At 38.4% G+C, this 19,203-nt stretch overlaps 2 protein-coding genes across 2 annotated transcripts in view; one reads left to right on the top strand and one right to left on the bottom strand.

The window, feature by feature from the left end:
* Positions 1 to 19,203, bottom strand: part of PTGS1 (prostaglandin-endoperoxide synthase 1) — a 200,637-nt gene that overhangs the window by 151,858 nt on the left and 29,576 nt on the right. The window lies entirely within an intron of this gene.
* TTLL11 (tubulin tyrosine ligase like 11) overlaps positions 1 to 19,203 on the top strand; it is a 40,375-nt gene that overhangs the window by 8,134 nt on the left and 13,038 nt on the right. The window contains 3 exon segments of the mRNA XM_069873598.1: positions 4,377 to 4,952; positions 5,565 to 5,660; positions 6,189 to 6,307. Coding sequence (XP_069729699.1) covers positions 4,377 to 4,952; positions 5,565 to 5,660; positions 6,189 to 6,307 — 791 coding nt within the window.

The following is a 19,203-nucleotide window of genomic DNA, read 5'->3' as shown; positions in this document are numbered from 1 at the left end:
CATGATACTATGCGTTCGTGTTTGGTTATGTTATTACAAATATCTTTTAAAATACTGTATGTGTTTGTTTTAACCCTGTCTGACTCACCCAGTTTGTTCTTGAATTCTCCAGTATCCTCTGCTTGAATAAGTGAGGGAGGAAAAACATGGACTTTAATAGACTTGTGTAGTGTGTGTTACTTACTAGATAATCACCATATCCACAATACAATTAAATCCATGAACATCTTTTAATATATTCTCTTAAGCTGTGCTGGGTCACTGCCGTGGCACTCCTAGGAACAGTATAAATGGGTGAAATCCCACCAGTACTTGAGCTTTATTGCTGTGGATGTAAGACCAATTTGTAAAACGAATGGAGTTATCCCATCAATTTAGCTGTGACACACAGGTAAGTGCAAATAATGTGAAAGTAAACTTTCAAAGTGGTGCACTGGGGCTCTAGGGAGTACTCCTCTGGGACTCGTGCCTGTCTTGGTTATGAGTTACTACCCTGATGAGCTGCGCAGCGTGTAGCAGTGTGGTCCCTACACCAGGATAAGCGCACAGACCTGCTCGCTGTCAGCAGGTGGCACTGCGAATAAATACTTCTCGAACGTTACTGAAGTGAAAATGATTTGATTTTTGTTCCAAGAATAACAGATGTCCAGTAACACACTCCTAGGAGTTTCCTTTGCATATGTTCTTCCATCTGTGTTTGAGAAAAGCAGAGTTCGTGTTATCAAACATTATATTTTATGTTGTAAGAGTTTGTTCTACTTAACACAAGTTTGTAACGCAACCCCTCCAAAGGAAGAAAAAATATAAAACAAAGAATTCCAAATCCAGTATGAACCATAAATGGTTCGGAACACTTTTCGCTTGCAGCTTCATGAGTTCTCAGTTGGAGATCTGTCTTTTGTGGTGTATATTTTTGTGTATGTGGTTTATGTTTGCTTTACAACCAAAAGGCCCTAAATGCTGCTGAAAATGTCAGCGCTCTGAGACTGAATGTTCAGCTCATTCACAAAAGAGGTACAATACAGCATGTATGGTGCCTGTGTGTTGAACATACCCTGCAGGAACTGGCATACACTTGAGTATGTGAATACCACGTGTACATTTGTGTGAGCAAAAGAGGATTCAGCCCTTGCTGGTGCTTCAGAAGTGAAGCTCTGTTGTCATGGGCTGCAACTGCTACGTGTGTAGCTCTAGATGAGCGGAAACTTGTCTTGCTGTACCTTTGCTATTATTAATATTCCAATCATTTAGGGCATAATTAATTACCAAAGGTCACAAATTCTGTGTCAGTGTAGGTATGTGCTAGACAGGAGAAGATGCTTTGATGTCATTTACATGGTTTTGTTGCAAAGGGCTGGACTGAGACATTAACAGCTTTTAATGTCGCAGTCAGGGATTGTGCCTGCCATAGAAATGACAACTGGAAGAAGAAACTCCTTGAGAATTTATCTCTCTGGCACTTCCTGAAGCACTGCAACATTTCAGAACCATTTCTCTCATATATTCTTACTGTGCCTCACTTCTGTAGATGTGTTTATGAACTTTTATCATACGTTTGTACCAATAACTAAGTCAAATGCTATCACCTTTTCCTACTTTCTCCCATCCCTAAATGCAGGCAGAAATCACTGCAGCTAATGTAGTGTTAATTAGCCAGTAATTGATGGGAGAGTTGGAATCCTAAGTTTAAGCTTCATAGTGGGAAATACCAATGAAGTGGTAGTTCCCTTACTGCCATTCATATTAAATTGAAATGTTTATAGGTATTTTTTAACAAGAACTTAAAAGTCAATTCTACTAAGTAAATATATGTTTGTTTATTTTCAATGTTCACCTATTTTTTACCTTCTAAAACATTCTGTAATAACATGTCACCATAACAGAGATGAGTTACAGATAAGGAAATCTCTCAATTGCTACAGTAATCACGCCTGCTGTAGCAGAGAAGAACCTGTTGGAATCTGTGTGATAGGAGCTTATTTCTAATTGGAAATTCCAGTTTCTGAAAAGTAACTGGTTTAGGATTCAAACCAGGGCCTTAATTGTTCTCATACTGCCTTCTTTGTGTAGTCTGTGAGGGTGGTGAATAGGCCTAGTATGATTAACTTTTAATAAGAATCTAATTTGGACAGTCTAATTTCCAGCACAGCATATTTTTGGTAGTTTAATCAGGCTTTCAGCTTTTGGATACCTCTTAGGCATAGACATGAATATTCTAGGCTTTGTGCTGTCAAATCTTATAGCTCATTATATACATATTTTTTTCAGAACACTACATTAATTCAGCCTGTGTTTCCTCATGAAAGGCAAACCTGAAACTGGATCAGATTTTCATACCATTGGATGTCATATTCCCCTCTTTCTGTTGACTCTGAATGGTTAATATGTTTTTAAAGCTAATTTCCTTCTGTCGAGCTAAGTACACAGAAACATCTAATTTCATATGAACTAATTTTCCTACATGACTGGCTTTTCTGAGTCTGGACAAGCCTCCTCATAATGAGAATTTGAAAGAATGTAGTTGAGGGGATTGTGGAGAGTTTGAAAACAGCTGTCAGGAATTTCCTTGAAGATCAAGAAACCATCTGCTTTCTTCAAGACAGTCAAGATACTGAAAACCAAGCTGACTCTGTATTACTGTTCCCCTTTTCTCACTGTCCTGTCTTCATCTGCTGTGTGTAAGTTTTGATGGACTAGAAAATGATGGAGAAAATTGTTTTCTTTCTAACTAAATGGAGAGATCTATGAGGCCACTGATTGTTAACATGCAGGACTTCAACAGCAGGTCCTGTTTCATCTTTAGCGATCACTTCCAGAAAGTGTTCTCCCTTTTTGAGAAGGTGCTGCCACAGCAGAGCAGAAGTAGCCTGAGACATGAACTACAGACATGTGAATGGGATGTAGATTGCCGATTGGCTGGTTTCACAGAAGTTCTTTATCACTTTCTGCCCTAGCAGACTGTGATCGGCACTTGGTATGTACAACTAGGCCATAGTAGGGTATGTTTAGTTGTGGAGGTTTAAGATTAACCAAATGTCTTTGTGGGATGCTGACATTAACAGCGCGTGAACCAGAGAGAATCCCCTGGGGTGTAAAGTAATGTCATGTCAGGGAAAGATTATTCTTGAGTAGTACAAAGGCTAGAGCATATATCCTGCTTTCCGTTGCACATCTAGGCCTGCTGATCTACTTGGGCCTATTTATCCATACACCGTTTAAGCAAACCTGATCTCCATCGTGACTTTTTATTCCTCAAAGTGACCTGATTTGCAGAAGGATCTTTCACTAAGTTGTTGAGACGCTTCTCCACAAGAAAAATCCTGGTCTAAATAATTAATCTTGAATTTATTATTAGCCTTTAGCAATGTGATACTCAATGAAATAAATAATTGGGTAGGATGGAGCCAGAATTCCTTCAGGCCTTAGGAACATTGCTGCAAGCAGAGCTGCATCTCCATTGTGGATCAGCAGCCGAATGGAGTCATAGCAGAGGGTGTCGTCTGAAAGTCACCATGATGTGACTGGTGCTCAGTCTTTCCCATGTGCCAATTTTTCACTTTAGTTCTGCGGTGCCAGGGCTGCTGGTGGCAACGGATTGTTTCTTCTTTGTTAGCTTGTGCTCTCAGGCATCTTAAAGTCAGTCTCCAGTTGGTGCTGGCGAGCCGTTTGCTTTCCACTGGCTGCTCAGTCCTGGTCCTCCAAACCAGTTGCTAGTTAATATCGCTTTCCTTTGGTTTTTTTTGTGTTCTCGATGTGTGCTGGTTGGGTCACTATATTGACTTGCTGACAGCAGTGAAGTTGTAAAACACACCCTGTTATATGAATAGTTTTAAAAATTCATCTAAGGTAATAACATCCTTCCTGCCTTCCGTTGTTTCTTTCTCAATTTCATTTCTAATTGATGCCTCCAAATATCTGCAGGTCTTAATCGTGCTATCCAAGAAATAAGTAAACTAAGATTTACTTAGGCAGTGGGAGGTACACATGTAACATGAAAGACCTGATATTCAGCAGATGTGTCAGGCCCTCACAGTGACCTAGTTACTGTCTTCAAGATATTTTTCATTTTCAAATAGAATGCATTGAAGCTTGCAAAGTTTAGGTTTACTTCTTGGGAATGTGAGCTTTGTAGGCCATCTAGGTGGTGTAATTGTTCTTTTTACTGATGTAAAAAGATTGCCTAATGATGTTTTTGATTTTGGGCTTTTTTGAAAGAGATCTTAGAGTATGTGCTATTTATTAAAATGCAGCTTTGAATCCTCCAGTTCGTTACTGGTGCAATGTTTAATTCTGACTCCCTGCATCCAGCTGGGCTCCCACAGTATCAACCCTTCTCCCCCCATTAGTGTCATTTGGTGTAATTCTCTTCCTTCTAGGTTCGTATGATGAAAGACAGCGATCCAGGCTGGAAGCCCACTTTTATTGTCAAACCTGATGGAGGGTGCCAGGGGGATGGAATCTACCTCATTAAAGACCCCAGTGACATCAGACTGACGGGAAGCATCCAGAGCCGGCCAGCTGTGGTCCAGGAATACATTTGCAAACCACTGCTTGTTGACAAACTGAAATTTGATATTCGGCTTTACGTCTTACTGAAATCTTTAGAACCCTTAGAGATTTATATAGCCAAAGACGGACTTTCTAGATTTTGTACAGAGCCCTATCAAGAACCCACTCTAAAAAATTTGCACCAGGTTTTTATGCACTTAACCAACTATTCACTAAATATCCATAGTGGGAATTTCATCCATTCTGACAGTGTAAGCACTGGCAGTAAGAGGACTTTTTCAAGCATTCTCTGCAGACTGTCTTCCAGAGGCGCTGATGTCAAAAAGCTGTGGTCGGATATAATTTCACTGGTTATTAAAACAATTATTGCCCTGACTCCTGAACTCAAGGTTTACTATCAGTCTGACATACCAGCAGGAAAGCCTGGGCCAACTTGCTTCCAGGTGGGTTGGAATTTCTACCAGAAGTGCAGTTATTTCTATGCATGGATTGATTTTTCTGGGTGTTTAATTCCTTTTTCTAAAAGCCTTCTCCAGTTACATTGTTGATCACTGGCTGGATGCATTGCAGCCACTGAACAGCATTGTGAGAGCTCAGAGCTTAGGTTCTCCTCACCTGAGTTTTACCTCACAAATCTCAGTCTCCTGACCCATGTTACTGCTTGCCGTAAACGTACACGGAGAATTGTCAGTGGGTATCACTCATTAGTAGCAGAATTCACTCCATTTTCCATCTTCTAGATGTTATGAAGATGAAGATTTGCAGTTCCTAACGCAGCTATTATGATGGCACTTTTAAGACTCGCTCATCTCAGGTGTCTGTGTTGATAGATGCAGCATTTAAGAGATGGGGGGAATGAAAGCAGCATATGCGGGGAGTGAAAGCAGCAATTGGTATCAAAGCCAAATGGTTTTAATAATTATTCAGCAATACAGTGTATTTCTCAGTTATTTCTCTTTTGTCCTTCAAATGTTTCCTTCTCCTGAATGTTGGCATTTGGATGTAGAATAACACTGTGAGTAGAATGGAAGTAACACCTTGCTTATTATGCACAGATTTTAGGGTTTGACATTCTCCTGATGAAAAACTTGAAGCCCATGTTACTGGAAGTAAATGCAAACCCCAGCATGAGAATAGAACACGAGCAAGAGGTATGAGCTCAGTGTGATAGTGATATTGGAATGAAATTGTTTATGTTTGGTTTTCTGGTCTTTTTCCTTGTTTAAAAGATGAAAGCTGTCTGCTATTATGAAAACTCCAAGTTTCTTTGTAATTTTCTGCTTTGAAATCATTGCTAATCTTATCCACTGGAAATACAACTTATTGGAATTGTGAAAGCTCTCCATCATCTCTGTCATAAATACAGTTATTCATCACCCCCCGCAGTTGACTTAATTCTGTTTAGGGGATTGCTAATAAATTTTTCATGTTTGTATCCATAATATAAATGGTAACAGTGGCAACAATCTTTTTTTTTTTTTAATATTTCAATGTTCTAGAGAAACTTGCCAAAAATACTAATGTTGTGCTGAAAATGTTAAGGTATTTGTATATTCTCTTAAGAAATATTTTGTAATCTGTCATTTTGTATTTAAAACATAAGATGTGCCTGAAGTCTGAGCAAATGTGGAACAAATAATCCTTAGTTCTGAATAATTGTATGCCTTTGTAATTTAAAGCTCTCTCCTGGAGTATTTGGGAATGTCCCAAGCCCTGTGGATGAAGAAGTGAAGGTAGCAGTTATCAGAGACACTCTGCGTCTAGTGGACCCTCAGAAAAAGAAGAGAAAAGATGACCAGTAAGTGTGGTGACTTTCTTTGGGTTTGGCCTTAGTGTCTTGATGTAATTATAAAAGGGAAATATTTTGCCCAGTTATCTTAGCTTATCCAGGGCAATGAGTTCCCAACTGACTGTGTTCGTTTTACATCCACTGTGTTAACTCCTTGAAAAAAAGCTTCTAGGATTTAATTGGTAGTGTGATGCAAAAAGAGTACAGGATTTGTTGATCTACCAGGGGAAAGTCAGGGAAAAACCCAATTTATTGTACTTTCTTTGGTAGCAGCAAGTCCTCCAAACAGCATTCTTGCAGCTCAGCACTGGCCACTTCACTGGAAAGGTCCACGAACTGATGGTAACCCAGGCTTTATCAGTTCCCCTGGAATATCTTACCTTTGATTCAGAACTGGTGAAAACAATTTACTAACACAGGATTATTTGTTTCTACTTTTACTTGAGGCCTCTTTTTTATTCAAAGCAGCCATGGGATGTAAATTTGTGTATTAATTTGCTTGAAAGTCACAAATTACTCTGAACAAATTGCCCCATTGGAGCTGAGAAGTATGAGCTGGGTGTATTCAGAAGTTTCTTCCTTGATCCGTGATAACAAACATAGTTGAATCTATGATCTAGAAAAGAGAGGAACTGCCTGAAGCAGCTTGCACAGAAATGCTTGTGGTGGGATAAGGCTGAGAGACGCAATATCTTCTTTTTTGATGAAACACATTGTTTTAAGCAGTTCCTTGGAGACATGAAAGGGAGATTTTTTGTCCCTAGAAGTTCTTACTTATAGTCCTGCCTCCATGCTAAAATATTGATTTTGTTCCTCTCTTGGCGCTTAGTGGCAAGCTTAAATATGTTGTTCATGTTCTATAATGATTTCAAGGGCAAACTTGCTGTTGTTATGGAGACAGAGTCCCATGAACTAGACATGACTGATAATACTTACAAGTTCTCTGCTATTGTAATGTTATTATAAGATAAAACTATTCTTTCAGAGGCAGTGCCGCACAGAATGTCTTGCAAAGCAATCTATACTGTGCATTGCTGTACTTAACCTTCACCCTTACGATTACTTCAGTGCATGGAGCAGAAAAAAGACAATTTCCTAACCTGTAATTATGTAGTCATGTCTTTCTTTTTTAATGCTGGAGTTATGTCAGACATTCATTAACTACCTACCTAATATGGAAAAAAGGCAAATGATAATTGCAAATAAACTCCTGGAGAACGCTGGTGTGTGTCTAACGCTCATTCAGCTGAGGGTTCTTCTCTGATACATTTTGAGTACCAAATAATTTTTAACAGGATTACTTGGTGAGGAGATAAACCATTGGCTCTTCACAGCAAGAATTCATTAGTGATGCAGCTTTTGTTTGGGATAATCTAGTTACCAGAGCAATTTGCCAATGAATCTCTGCATATCTTCACCTCATGTCAATCCTATTTCTTGCTGCTAAGGGCAATATTTGGAAAACTTTTCGCGTGTAAGTGCAGGTACTTGTGTGTGACGACTCCCCACCTGTCCCGCTGAGATTCACCTCTTCTGCTTCCAAGTACTTTTTATTGAACTGGGTATGGTGTGTAGAACTTGAGAGAGAGATGATTTTACTCTGAGCTTCAAGTGAAGGATCTCATTCTGACCACCTGTGGAGATTTACACCAAAGTAAAGGCACTTGAGAGACAAACTGAGCACCAGTTGCTTTTGCTTTGTCTTCACTAGCAAATGTTTTGCAACACTTCGGCTTTGTGTCCTGCCTCTCACTTGTTTCAGTGCATTTCAACCAATACTTATGTCTGTTCTCACAGTCCCTCTCCACTCCTACCAGTAATTGCAGAGAAATGGCATCATTCCTCTGTTTGCAGGACAGGGTTAAGAACTAAATAATTGGCTGGAGATAGAAAGCTGGACAGCAGTTACCGATACAGGTACTTCTGCTGGTCTTAATTGTGCCTGGCAGCAGGGAGAGCAAAGTTTGGCCTATTAATAGAAAAAAAAAATCTGAATGAATTCCTGTTCTGACAGCTAACCAGCAGCAAACACTGCAGACTTGAGTTTTGATGCTAATTAGGTAGTGGACATTAATTTAAGTAAAGTTTTAATGATATATATCTGAGTTTGAACACCCAGGGGAAATACTGAGAAGTCTGAGCTGCATCTCAGGTAAACATTTTGCTGTGGAGATGGATTTGATTTCCCTCTCATTATCTCCCAGATTAAAATCGATGAAGCATCTAAATAAAAGTGAGTTTTAGAAGTCATCCCGAAGTAGTTCATTATCAAGAAAGACTAATAACTCAGAAATTTTTTTTTAGTTTATTTTTCTGGATGTGAAGATGAGTTTTGATTATATTTTTCCTCCTTCCTTTCCTGTGATGTGAAACGCTTTAATATAAATTAAGTCGAGTTAGATCAGTTTATCATGCTGTAAATAGCGCTTGATTTTTCCAACACAATTCCAGTCTATACATGCACCAATTGCAAAACTTTTGGTTTTGTTTGTGTGGCAGTTTTGTCCTCATGGATTTTAAGGCTTGAGCAGATTTGTGCAGTCACCCAGGCTGATGACATGCTGGAACAAGCAATCCTTTGTGGCTGAGCTGTTCTCTTGGAAAGATGGAATTTTAAACTCCTGTAAATCTGTTAAATATTACCAAACAAAGCTTACTTTCTTCTAGTGTGACTACAGAGTGCATTCAGGGGGTGGTGATGGCCAGTAATCTTTATTTCAGCTCTGAACAGCTGTCACTATTGATTTCAGAATTACCGTGGTGGTTTTCCAGCTTATGTTTTCTTTTCAGCAGTGATAGCTCTTTTTGACTTGAATTGATGATCCAGGAAAGACCTTCCGCACCACTTCAGCCAGCTGGTCATTGTATCATCAGGAGGGAGCTTTCTCCTTAGAGTGAGAAATCTGATATAAAAAGAGATGGGTTAATGTAAGGGTTTTTATCCAAAGCATCACGTAGGGTAGAGGTGGCCCGTGTCCCTGTGTAGGACGGGGAACGGTCACACTATGTATTTTTATATCCAAGGCTGTAAAAGGCAACATGGTCACAAAGCTTGGCTATACATGATGTAGAGTGAAATCCTTGTCATGTAGCAGTGGTAAGGGGCTGGATCGCACTCCAGAATGTTTTTACAAAGAAACTTGTATAAAGCCTGTATTGTGTTAAATTTGGTCTGTATTCACCTCTTGCGGCAGGGGTGCTGCTCACAGCCTATTTGAAGGTGGTAGAAGACTTCAGCTAAAGGAAATTTGCACAATTAAATGAATGGTCTAATGACACCGAACAACATTTAAAGTAAATCAGCGTTAGTTATGTAAGCAGCAGTTTAATTAAGATAATCACTGATGCAAATCATTGTTTATATTGTGACTCCAACAGAAAATCCATTTTAAAAGGCTTTGGAAACCTCTACTTTTTTGCGTCTAATTTAGAATCTTTCTAGTAGCAAGGTGTTTTAGTTCAGTGTTTGTTTCATTATTAGCAATTTACTCTTAAAAATTGCATTAGATTTGAGAAGCAAAAAGGAGTCTCAGTCTTGTCTGCAAATACTATGTATTCTCCACTGGATGTTAGATGGGAACTGACTGCAAGCCGTGAGTATCACTTGGAGCAGATTTGTTCTAAATGTCGTAGGGAGATCGTTTGTATCATCTCATCAATGCTAATGACCTGCTTTCCTGTCCTGTCAAAAATATTTTCGCCCTAGTTTATTAATGCTAATTAATCTAGAGATGAGAGACTCCTTTATTTTTGTTGCTGTTGTTTATTCTGTGTCCCAGTACAATCTCTTGCATTTTCATGCCTAGTTTCTTACATATTTCAAGAAAATAAGCATTTCATTCTTTTGACAAAGAAAGCATAGTATTATGACATGTTTGTCATTAGAAATATGAGTTGCTCATGGAATAAAATCTGCTTTTTACTTGCTAGGCTAGAGATGATGAAGGTGCAGCCCCCTAAGTAACATAATGACTTTTATTCAGCACTGAAATAGCCATTGACAGAAGAAAGAATTGAAACACTTTGGAAACGAAATGTAATTTAATCTATGGCTGTTACAAAAACAATCAATTCATTATGCCCACAAAAATGAGTGGTTTTGTTTTATTGCCTATTACGGTATTGCTGTTTTATTGCTAGTTTAGCTTCTCTTGAGTGCTATTCTCTGTACACACCACTTCAGTGATTTTCTGTTTGAATTCAGCCTTTAAATTTATTTGCGATGTTCTGATTGTTTTTTTTTTCTTTTTAAAATATGTCAGATATGATTCTTTTCTGTGGATTCTGTGGCTCCAGCAAATGTCAAAGATGATTAACTAATTTTGTGAGCGGGAGGAACCCCAATGTGGTTTCTCTCAGATTTTTGCAGGATCAGCATGCAAACACTGGCTAATGTCACCGTTCAGAGAGCGCTCTCTAAATATTAAATGTGTGTCAGTTTGACTTTCTTTCTCAAAGTGTTATGTAGTTAAGAAGAAATTCCAATTGAGGTTTTGTAGAACTTACTACACAAAAGATCTTACTTTTGCACAAAACAGGTTGGTTCATCTTTTCTTCTGTGTGGATTAGACATCGTCCTCACCTTAAATGATTTTTTTCTCTGGTATAGGACAAAATGAGTAGTTTCTGGGAGAAGAATGTGGTCTGTATTAAATGAATGTCCAGAAATTAATTCATGTTTGCTATTCAAGTACTTTATACCTTAAATGTAGGTTATGTTTAAGTGGCAGCTTCTTCAGGAGGTGTCTGCTGCCATGCTAGTGACTAATGGGTTGAACCTTGTCCACTGAACTGTAAGAGGAATGTGGGTCTTTACTTAAACAGCAGTTTTTCTCTTTTGTGTGTTTCAAAGGCATTTTCCACATCCTAATGCTATAATTCTTAATTTCTTGATATCAAGGAGCGATTTCGTACTTCCCTAAAGAAGGAAATAATACTCAGGAAATCACTTGTGTGGCTGTATTCCATTTATTTTCCATTTATTTTTTATTGTGTTTCATCACCTCCCCTGATGTTTGTGTTGTGTTGAATGGAAATATACCATGTAAAAATGTCTCAAGAGTATGATTATCCCAGATTTTGATTATGATAAAGTCATTCTTACCATTGATTACTGTGTTTATCTCACTATACATATTCTAAGGTTATGATTGTGTGACAGGGTGGTTTAAAAGGGTCAGAAACTTAGTGCATAAGCATATGGGGTTGCAGAATACTGGTGTAGCAGCTATCACTGATTAGAAAATAATGACCGTTCTTCAGCCTTGTTGAGATGTATCAAAGTTTCTGCTTCTGTGAGTAACTGTGTTGTGTTCCGCAGGGATTTATTACTCTAGGTTATTTGTGTGGGGTGAGTTTAGTGCTTATAAAACTAAACACAAAATAAACCAAACTATGCTAGTATCAGTATGTTGGTTTCCATTTGCTAATTGACTTTATGAGCTGGCAGCTAGAGCTTTAGGTTGATTCCTGTATCCCTTTCCTGTCACTTGAAAGTCTGATCAGGTTTCAGCTCTTCAAATGCTTCTCAAGCACCACCTCTTCATTGCAAACCTTATTGCTGCCCGAGAGTGTATAAACTCATATGCCTGGCTTTCTTAAGATTGATCTTTCTACTCTGGTTCGTTTTGGAGGCTGACACAGGGTTTTTCTCTATCAGTCAAAACGACCCAGCATTCATATTCAGGATCATTCTGCCAAAGCCCTTGGAGAGCACATTGAATTAGACCCTTTCTCTTTCCTAGAGGGCTTTTTGGTTTATTCCTTCATCAGGCAATCTGCCAACTGTAGTATCAATTCTTGTCTGTTACATTAGCCCATGTGGCTTTTGATGAGTTAGACATGTGAAGGGAGACTTTTGAACGTGATGTTTGTCCATGTTACTTCAGCTCAGATTAGTGAAATACTAACTTTGTTTTTCTGTAGTTGGAGAGTATTAATTTCTACAGCTCTTTCTCATCCTGCTCAGGAGAAGCTCGAGTTCAACTACTCAGCTGCTCTGTTCAGTTTGGGGAAGTAAATGTTATAGGTGCCTTAATCTTTGCTCTCTCTTTTTGCTTTTCCAATTATTTGTCTGCTGCATCCTTAAGAGCTTTAACCTTTCTCCTATTGATTAGGACAGGCTCTGCTGGAATTTCCACAAACTACAATGTGAGATGTCTGCAAAGGGAAGAGGAGGATCTGGTATTGCTTAGTTCACGTAATAGTTTTACATTGGTTTTAAGTGCCGCTTAGAGGAAAGCACCACAAGAGTGTTTACTACAAAACCAGAAAGTACAGTACTGAGTGCAAAATGGTGGGCAAATGATCTGCACGTGCAGCAGTCCTAACACAGAAAGAAAATAGAATCTGCTGATAGAAAGGTCAGATCTTTTAGTTTTGTAAGCGGCTCTATTTCACAGGTAATCTGAAATGTTTAAATTGACTAAAAACGCGTAAATACACAAGCAATAATCATGTTTCTTCAAAAATAGCTAAAATTGTATCCCTGGATACAGCAGGAATTCAGTAATTCACTTCACTATTTTTCCTCTATCCAACCATTACAGGAAAAGTTGGTTTTGTGACAATAACTTTGGCCTAGGACATAAAAGATGCAGTTTCTTTTCCTGATTCAACCCGTTTACTCAGTGACCTTTAGACAAAACATTTTCCTTCTGCTACTGTTTTCATTCTGTGAAAAGAGGATGATGCCTTGCTTCTTTCATGCATCACCAGGCTTTGGAAATTACAGTGTGCAGGATCTGGGCTGTTGTTATGCTTAGTAGTGATGAGGTCAGTTTGTGGTATTGTTGTTATATACAAATAATACAGAAAAGCTTCAGTTGCTTTCTCTGGAAGGCTCGAGGTCCAGCTCTGCGCTCTTCAGTAAATGTCCCTGGTGGTTACTCAGGTTTGCAAAGCGTTCTTCATGTTTTGCTAACCTGATTGTCGTTAGTGATCTCTGCCTTTTGCTTTCTCCTATACAGACTGTTTAGAGTAATTTCTATACAATAGCGTAAGTCGGTGCATGGTGTGCTGATTGAATGTTCAGGATGCTAGGACGCAGAAAAGTGTTTTTCTCAGCGTCATTATTTGGCGTTATTTTCATCTTTCTTCTCATTTTTAGTCCTTTGCTAGTAAAATAGAGAAATTGGGGGAATATCATTGGAATGCACATGAACACAACACTAAACAACCCGTGCTTGAGAATAGATTAATTTCCAGTTATTCCCATTTTAGCCTTTACCACTGCAAGAGGTGCTGTTATTTGTGGTCCAATTCTGTGATTTGGTCTGTGTGTGCTCTGTGTGTGTATTCTAAGCACTGACATCTTGAACGTGAAGACTGTATTTTAACTGCCACATGAAGAGTGAATTCAGTCTTATTTTGAATCTCTTGAAGTGACCCCATATTGAGGGACAGCTGGAAGTGCTTAGAATGTACTAAGCAAGCAAGCTGATGACAGGCCCTGTTAATTTAAAAATTTTAATGGCCAAGAATTTATATGGGTTGCAGAATTTTAAAAGGTTTCATTTTCAGCACTGTGAAATTAATTGCTCCAAACCCATGCTCTGCTTCTGCAGTAATTGGCGTGCTGCAGTGCCCCCAGCCCGGTGTGAACTGGAGTCTGGCTTTATCTCCTCAGATTGTGAATGGAGACTGGCTTGCCGCTTAGAGTTGAATCCTGATGTTTTGAGATGCAGCTGATCTAATTACATTTTCATTGATGTGTCTTTGCCTTTTGTTCTCTAAAATTTCTAGTGAGCAGTGGAGGGAGGTTTGAAAATAAAGTGAGCGACGTGACCTGTCGAAAGCATTTCTGTAAAATCTGAACTTTCCAATTCCATTTTAATATATCAAAATGTGCTGTAGAAATTACACCTCTTAGATACTCACACTGTATTACATTTTAAGTTGATCATTAAGAAGTCTTTTTGCTTTCTTTTCTCTTATGATGATTTTTAAATGAGGAGAAAACCTTTGTGATACAATGAAGAGACAAGGAAGATTATTAGACTATGTCCCTTTCCTCTCGTCTTTGTAGTGTAGCTGCAGAAGTTGCTGTAATCTTCAGGGTTTGCCCAAGAAGAAGGGAGGTCAGGAATAAAGTGGGGTGGCTGCTTAATCTCCTTCCAAATGGCATAAAAATGAATGTGGAAGCAGCAGGTCTAAATACGTCTTTGAATTCAGTTATTTGATTAGAGATTATAAGTGAGTCTTAATGGTAATAGAATCTGGTGTAAGACACACTGTTTTGCATCCCTCGTAACCAGCAGTAATGACTGGGGCAAGAGGAGCCCCATTGATATCTCTGAGACTTAGTAAAAAGCCTGACAGTGAGGTGTCCCGGCGCTCAGCGGCTGTTCCGGCCTCGGTCCCTCTCTGGCTGCAGAGATGTGGGAGTCCCTTTGCTGTGCTCCTGCTTTGACTGAATTCTGACAAAGTAAGCCGCTTTTGTATTGTTTCGGTATATTTTAAAAAACACACTCAGCAACACTTCAAAGCACCCAGGAGCTTTGTTGCATACAGATGTTTGCTAATCCAGCTAGTGCTGATGGCAAACATTAGCTGAAACCAGTGAAAATTTAGATTAAGCATGGTCAGAAATTTGCGTGGTTTTCCTTGGATAGGATATAAAACAAATAGCAAATTTGACTTCATTCATCGTGTACTTAAGTGCATACTGAAGTGTTTTGTGGAGTTGGCCCTCTGTACCTTTGAGACAGTGAAATTACTGTAGTTGTTAAGGCCATTCATGTTTCCCTTTTACCTCAGAGGTAGGTGGCCTGCAAAACTAATACGGCAGAGAAGACCCCAATGTTCTTAGGTGATTATTTCCACCACTCAAAGCTTCTCTTATGCAGCCTTCAATGCTGGCATCTCTTCATCCTGAAAAGGGTTAGGGGGTTTTGTGTTGAACAAGGGCTTTAAACATTTTTGTTCCTCTCTGTCTTAAAATGTGGGGCAGAGGCAATATCAGTGTGCCTTGTCTGTCCAAGTGGTTCACTGAGTTTCCATTTTAATACAGAGAAGGTGATTAGTAGTTAGACTGGACTGCAAATTGTTTTTTTCCTGACACTTCAATATGCTAACCATTTGTGCTGATTTTCTGCTGTCAGCAAAATAATCTTCACCTCTACCTACCCTGTAGCTTGCTAACGTAATCTAGTTTTTGGGTGGTATCTTGACTTACTGCAGGCATATACTGATAGAGTCTGTAGCTTTTTCATAGCTTTTGTACATGGCACAAATCCCGTTATTAACCTGCAGTTAAATACTTGTTGAATTAAATTTAATTTTCAGAATGGTAGCTTAATTGCTTTGTCGAAAATTAAGGGTCTGTGTTTATTTAATGTGACAATTTTTCCCTTTTACCTTCTCAAATGTATGTTTGTGCTGCACAGAAGCAACTCCGCTTTTAAATTAGTTTTTCCAGTTGGTCTGTAATGCGTAACTCTGGTAACTTCTACTTTTCTGTAATTTTTCTGATACTAAACTACTTCCCACCAGGTGGCTTTGATAGAATAAGTGTAAGAGTACTTACTATGAAGATAAATTTTAGTGTATCTGGCATGTATTGTTGTACAGATGTCTATATATACAGCATGCTTACGTGTATCTTTGTATAGGGTATTATTTTGTAACTGTCTCGTTTCCATCTTTATAATCCTTATGTTAAGTGTACCTAAAACTGCAACCACCTGTGATCGGTCAGATTGCATGAAATCCGTGGTGTGAGCCTCAAATCCTTCGTCTTGCTTTCCAGTTATATCTGTGTACGATCATCATGCAATTGCTGATTTGCAGTCCGTACTTTCTATACTCTCAGGAGTGGCGCAGCCCGTGAACAAATTGATTTAAAAAAATCAAATTTCATGTGACCTAGAAGATGTTCTAACAAATCGATCAGCCAAGGGCACACTAAGGAACATCACCTTACTAATGAAAGAAAGAAATCATTCCTGTGGAGTAGGGCTCCTGGGCCACATAAGTGTTTCATTAAGGTAACAGTAAAATGAATAAATGAATGCATAGGCACAGGTTATATCCCCAAGTACCAGTGGAAAGTTCTTACGTCCACGGGCCTTCTAAGAATTACTTGTTGGCAATGCTGACAGGGGTAAGAACAGGAGAACTCGTAGCAAATAGTTGTCGCTCTTGGGGCAGCTGTGAATTCTAGAACAAGTGTAATGATTTAATTACCGTGTGTCGTTATAAAAAATAACACTGTTCATGTATGTATCTTCATTTGATGCAAACCATTAATTCACTGTACTGTAATGCAAAAGCACCAGTTTGGTACTGTTAGTTTGATCAAAATACACTTGGTTCTTTTGTTATGACAGACTGAAGTAAGTGATGGCGCTTCCCATTGCCTGCAAACTGTGTCCCAGGTTTCACTGCCTCAGATGCAGATCTGGAGAGAGCACTGAAAAAAATGCAACTCAATTCTAACATAAATTGGAATTTTAATGGGAGCAGTTTTGTTCTGCATGATTTTTAGATACTTCTAAGCATTAAAAATGAGACAGTTCTGTTTGAGGTTATTGTATTCTTTTCAGTCTGAAGAGTTTCATTGTGTTGAAAAAGCCCTCTTGCTTTTAAGGGGTTTTGAGTAAACCTGTTAAGATACTCAGAAGGAGAAAGGATCCTGTTTATCATTGCAAATTTAATTTTGCTGATTTTTACGTGCAGTCATTGATTTTTTTTCAAGTGAAGTTGCTGAGTTCTTCATTCTTTTTTATCCTTTAAAATAAAATAAAGAATTGGTAGGTTTTTCTTTACCCCAGTGGCCTCTGAAGTGGAATATCAAAATGTGGTGATGTAGGGTCTTTTTCCTTGCAACAAAATGTTTTCTTTCCTTCTCCAGTAATCGTGTGATTTGTTGAGACAAAGTTGATAACAATATCTTTTCCTGACAAGATACTTACTTTTCAAGGTTTTTCTGTTGCAGCAGTAGGGTAAATGTGTTTATTTTGCCAATGTTTGGTCTTAAATAGACATAGAATGAGAAGTGGAGGGAAAATGGAGATTATTTCTCTGATTATTTTTTTCAGGATATTTATTATTCTCCTCAGCTTCAGGCCATCAGAAAGTTCCATGTTCTCAGGTACTGCACATAACGAGTATGAATATTAGATCATAACCATAGCTGGGAACTGTGTGCTTATTCCTGTGTTTCTGCTCACATAATAATGGTGAGGGAGTGCAAAGCAGGTTTTTAAGGGACAGCAAAATTAAGTGCTTGGGATTTTGGCTTGACTTAAGCAGAGACATTGAACAAGAAAACAAAATAACATTTTCCCTCTTACAGATATCCTTCAGGTGTCAGTTCTGCAGGATACGGGTTTTATTGCATCAATCACAAGCAGCTTAAGGCTTCCAAAAACATAGTCACAGACAGATGTTGAGCCTGTCTAGGGATTAGAAATATCCTCTTCCATTAAGTATAAATTAACTTAATCACCAGGTATGAAAGATAAGCAGCATAAACATCATTCCCCGAAGCTTTCATTAAAATTAAAATTCTATTTAAAACTAGGCTCATATTTCTATGACTTGATCCCCCTTCAAAGAGATTATATCTGCTGTGAATTTTAACAGTGATAGAGTGACAGAAATTAATGTATTGGGGGCAGTGATGTGCTCTATAATTTAACTTCTGCTGCCACTCGTCTTTTAGCAGGAGAGATGATTGGCTTATTTTTAAGTAATTATTGGTCTCTTGTCTCTGAAAAAATTAGAAAGCAATCGAGCTACCTAGCACCCAGTTGCCACAAAATGAAAGTGTAAAGCCACATGACTTAACAGCAGTGTAATCATCAGTCATGTTATTTGCTGTATGTAGAATTCACCTTTAATAGGACAATTATTGCTGATAAAATGCAATTGCACTGCTGCTTTCTACTCCGCTGGATGACAGGGTAAATCTCCTTTTCTGCACTAAAATAATTATGCCTGCTTTCTAAGAGTTATTTCCACATGGGAAGGAATACCACAGGGTTTAGGTTTTATTCTGTTCTACTGTAAGACACTTGGTGGTCTCATTTAATATTGGTTTCGATATATTATCAGCCTTTACAATGGGTTTGCCCTTGCAGGACCCTGTATTACCATATTTAAGGCACACTCTTCTAAAGAAACAAAGGAAATAATGAGGCACATAAGTACCTTAAAAGCAAATAGTGAACACAAATAAATCTACTAGGAATAATAAAAGCTTCTTCCATAAAAAATAGTATTGGGACCATATTTAATGATTTCTGTATAATAATTTTTTGCTACAATGGAACAAAGTCCTTCGATGCAGGTTTTGCATTGCTTATGCATTATTTCATTATAGTAATGCCATATTTTCTGCAGCACTCAGCTGGATGACAGGTAATAGCATAAGCATTCACTGCTTCTTTTACATTAAAAGTAATAAATCCTTAGCTAATGCAGACTGATGTTACCATTATTCTTAAAAATAAAGTGGAAAATAGTCTCAATTAATAATTAGGAAGTAACTATTTTTTCAGCACATTTCATCCTAGTCTCCTCCAATGCATTTCTTCATGTTATTGATTTAAGCTGAGTATTGGGGAGTGCTATAGAAATAAGAACAGAGGTCAAGTGCGACTGTTACCTCCAGCTGGATGTTCATCTGGGGTGTGCAGGGTCTGCTTTGCATCTCTCAATGACATCTGCTCTCTAGTGTGCTGCTGGACTGACTCCTGGCATCCGCACTGTTTTCTACACCTTGGAAGTTCTCAGTAACAATGTTTTAAAGCAGCAAACTGAGTTTTCTGTTTTCTTTCACAAGCTATTTGGTCTTTAATGAGAAATGTTTATTTTTATGATAAATCTACCCAATCTGAAGAGGCAGCGGAATATCCTTCTCAGAACGGGGATGGTTGTCTGGAGCTCACAGGGTATGGTAT

Source organism: Phaenicophaeus curvirostris, chromosome 20 (assembly GCF_032191515.1).
Source record: "Phaenicophaeus curvirostris isolate KB17595 chromosome 20, BPBGC_Pcur_1.0, whole genome shotgun sequence".
Classification (NCBI taxonomy): domain Eukaryota; kingdom Metazoa; phylum Chordata; class Aves; order Cuculiformes; family Cuculidae; genus Phaenicophaeus; species Phaenicophaeus curvirostris.
Note: the sequence above shows the minus strand (reverse complement) of the source record. Positions and strands in the feature narration are given on the sequence as shown.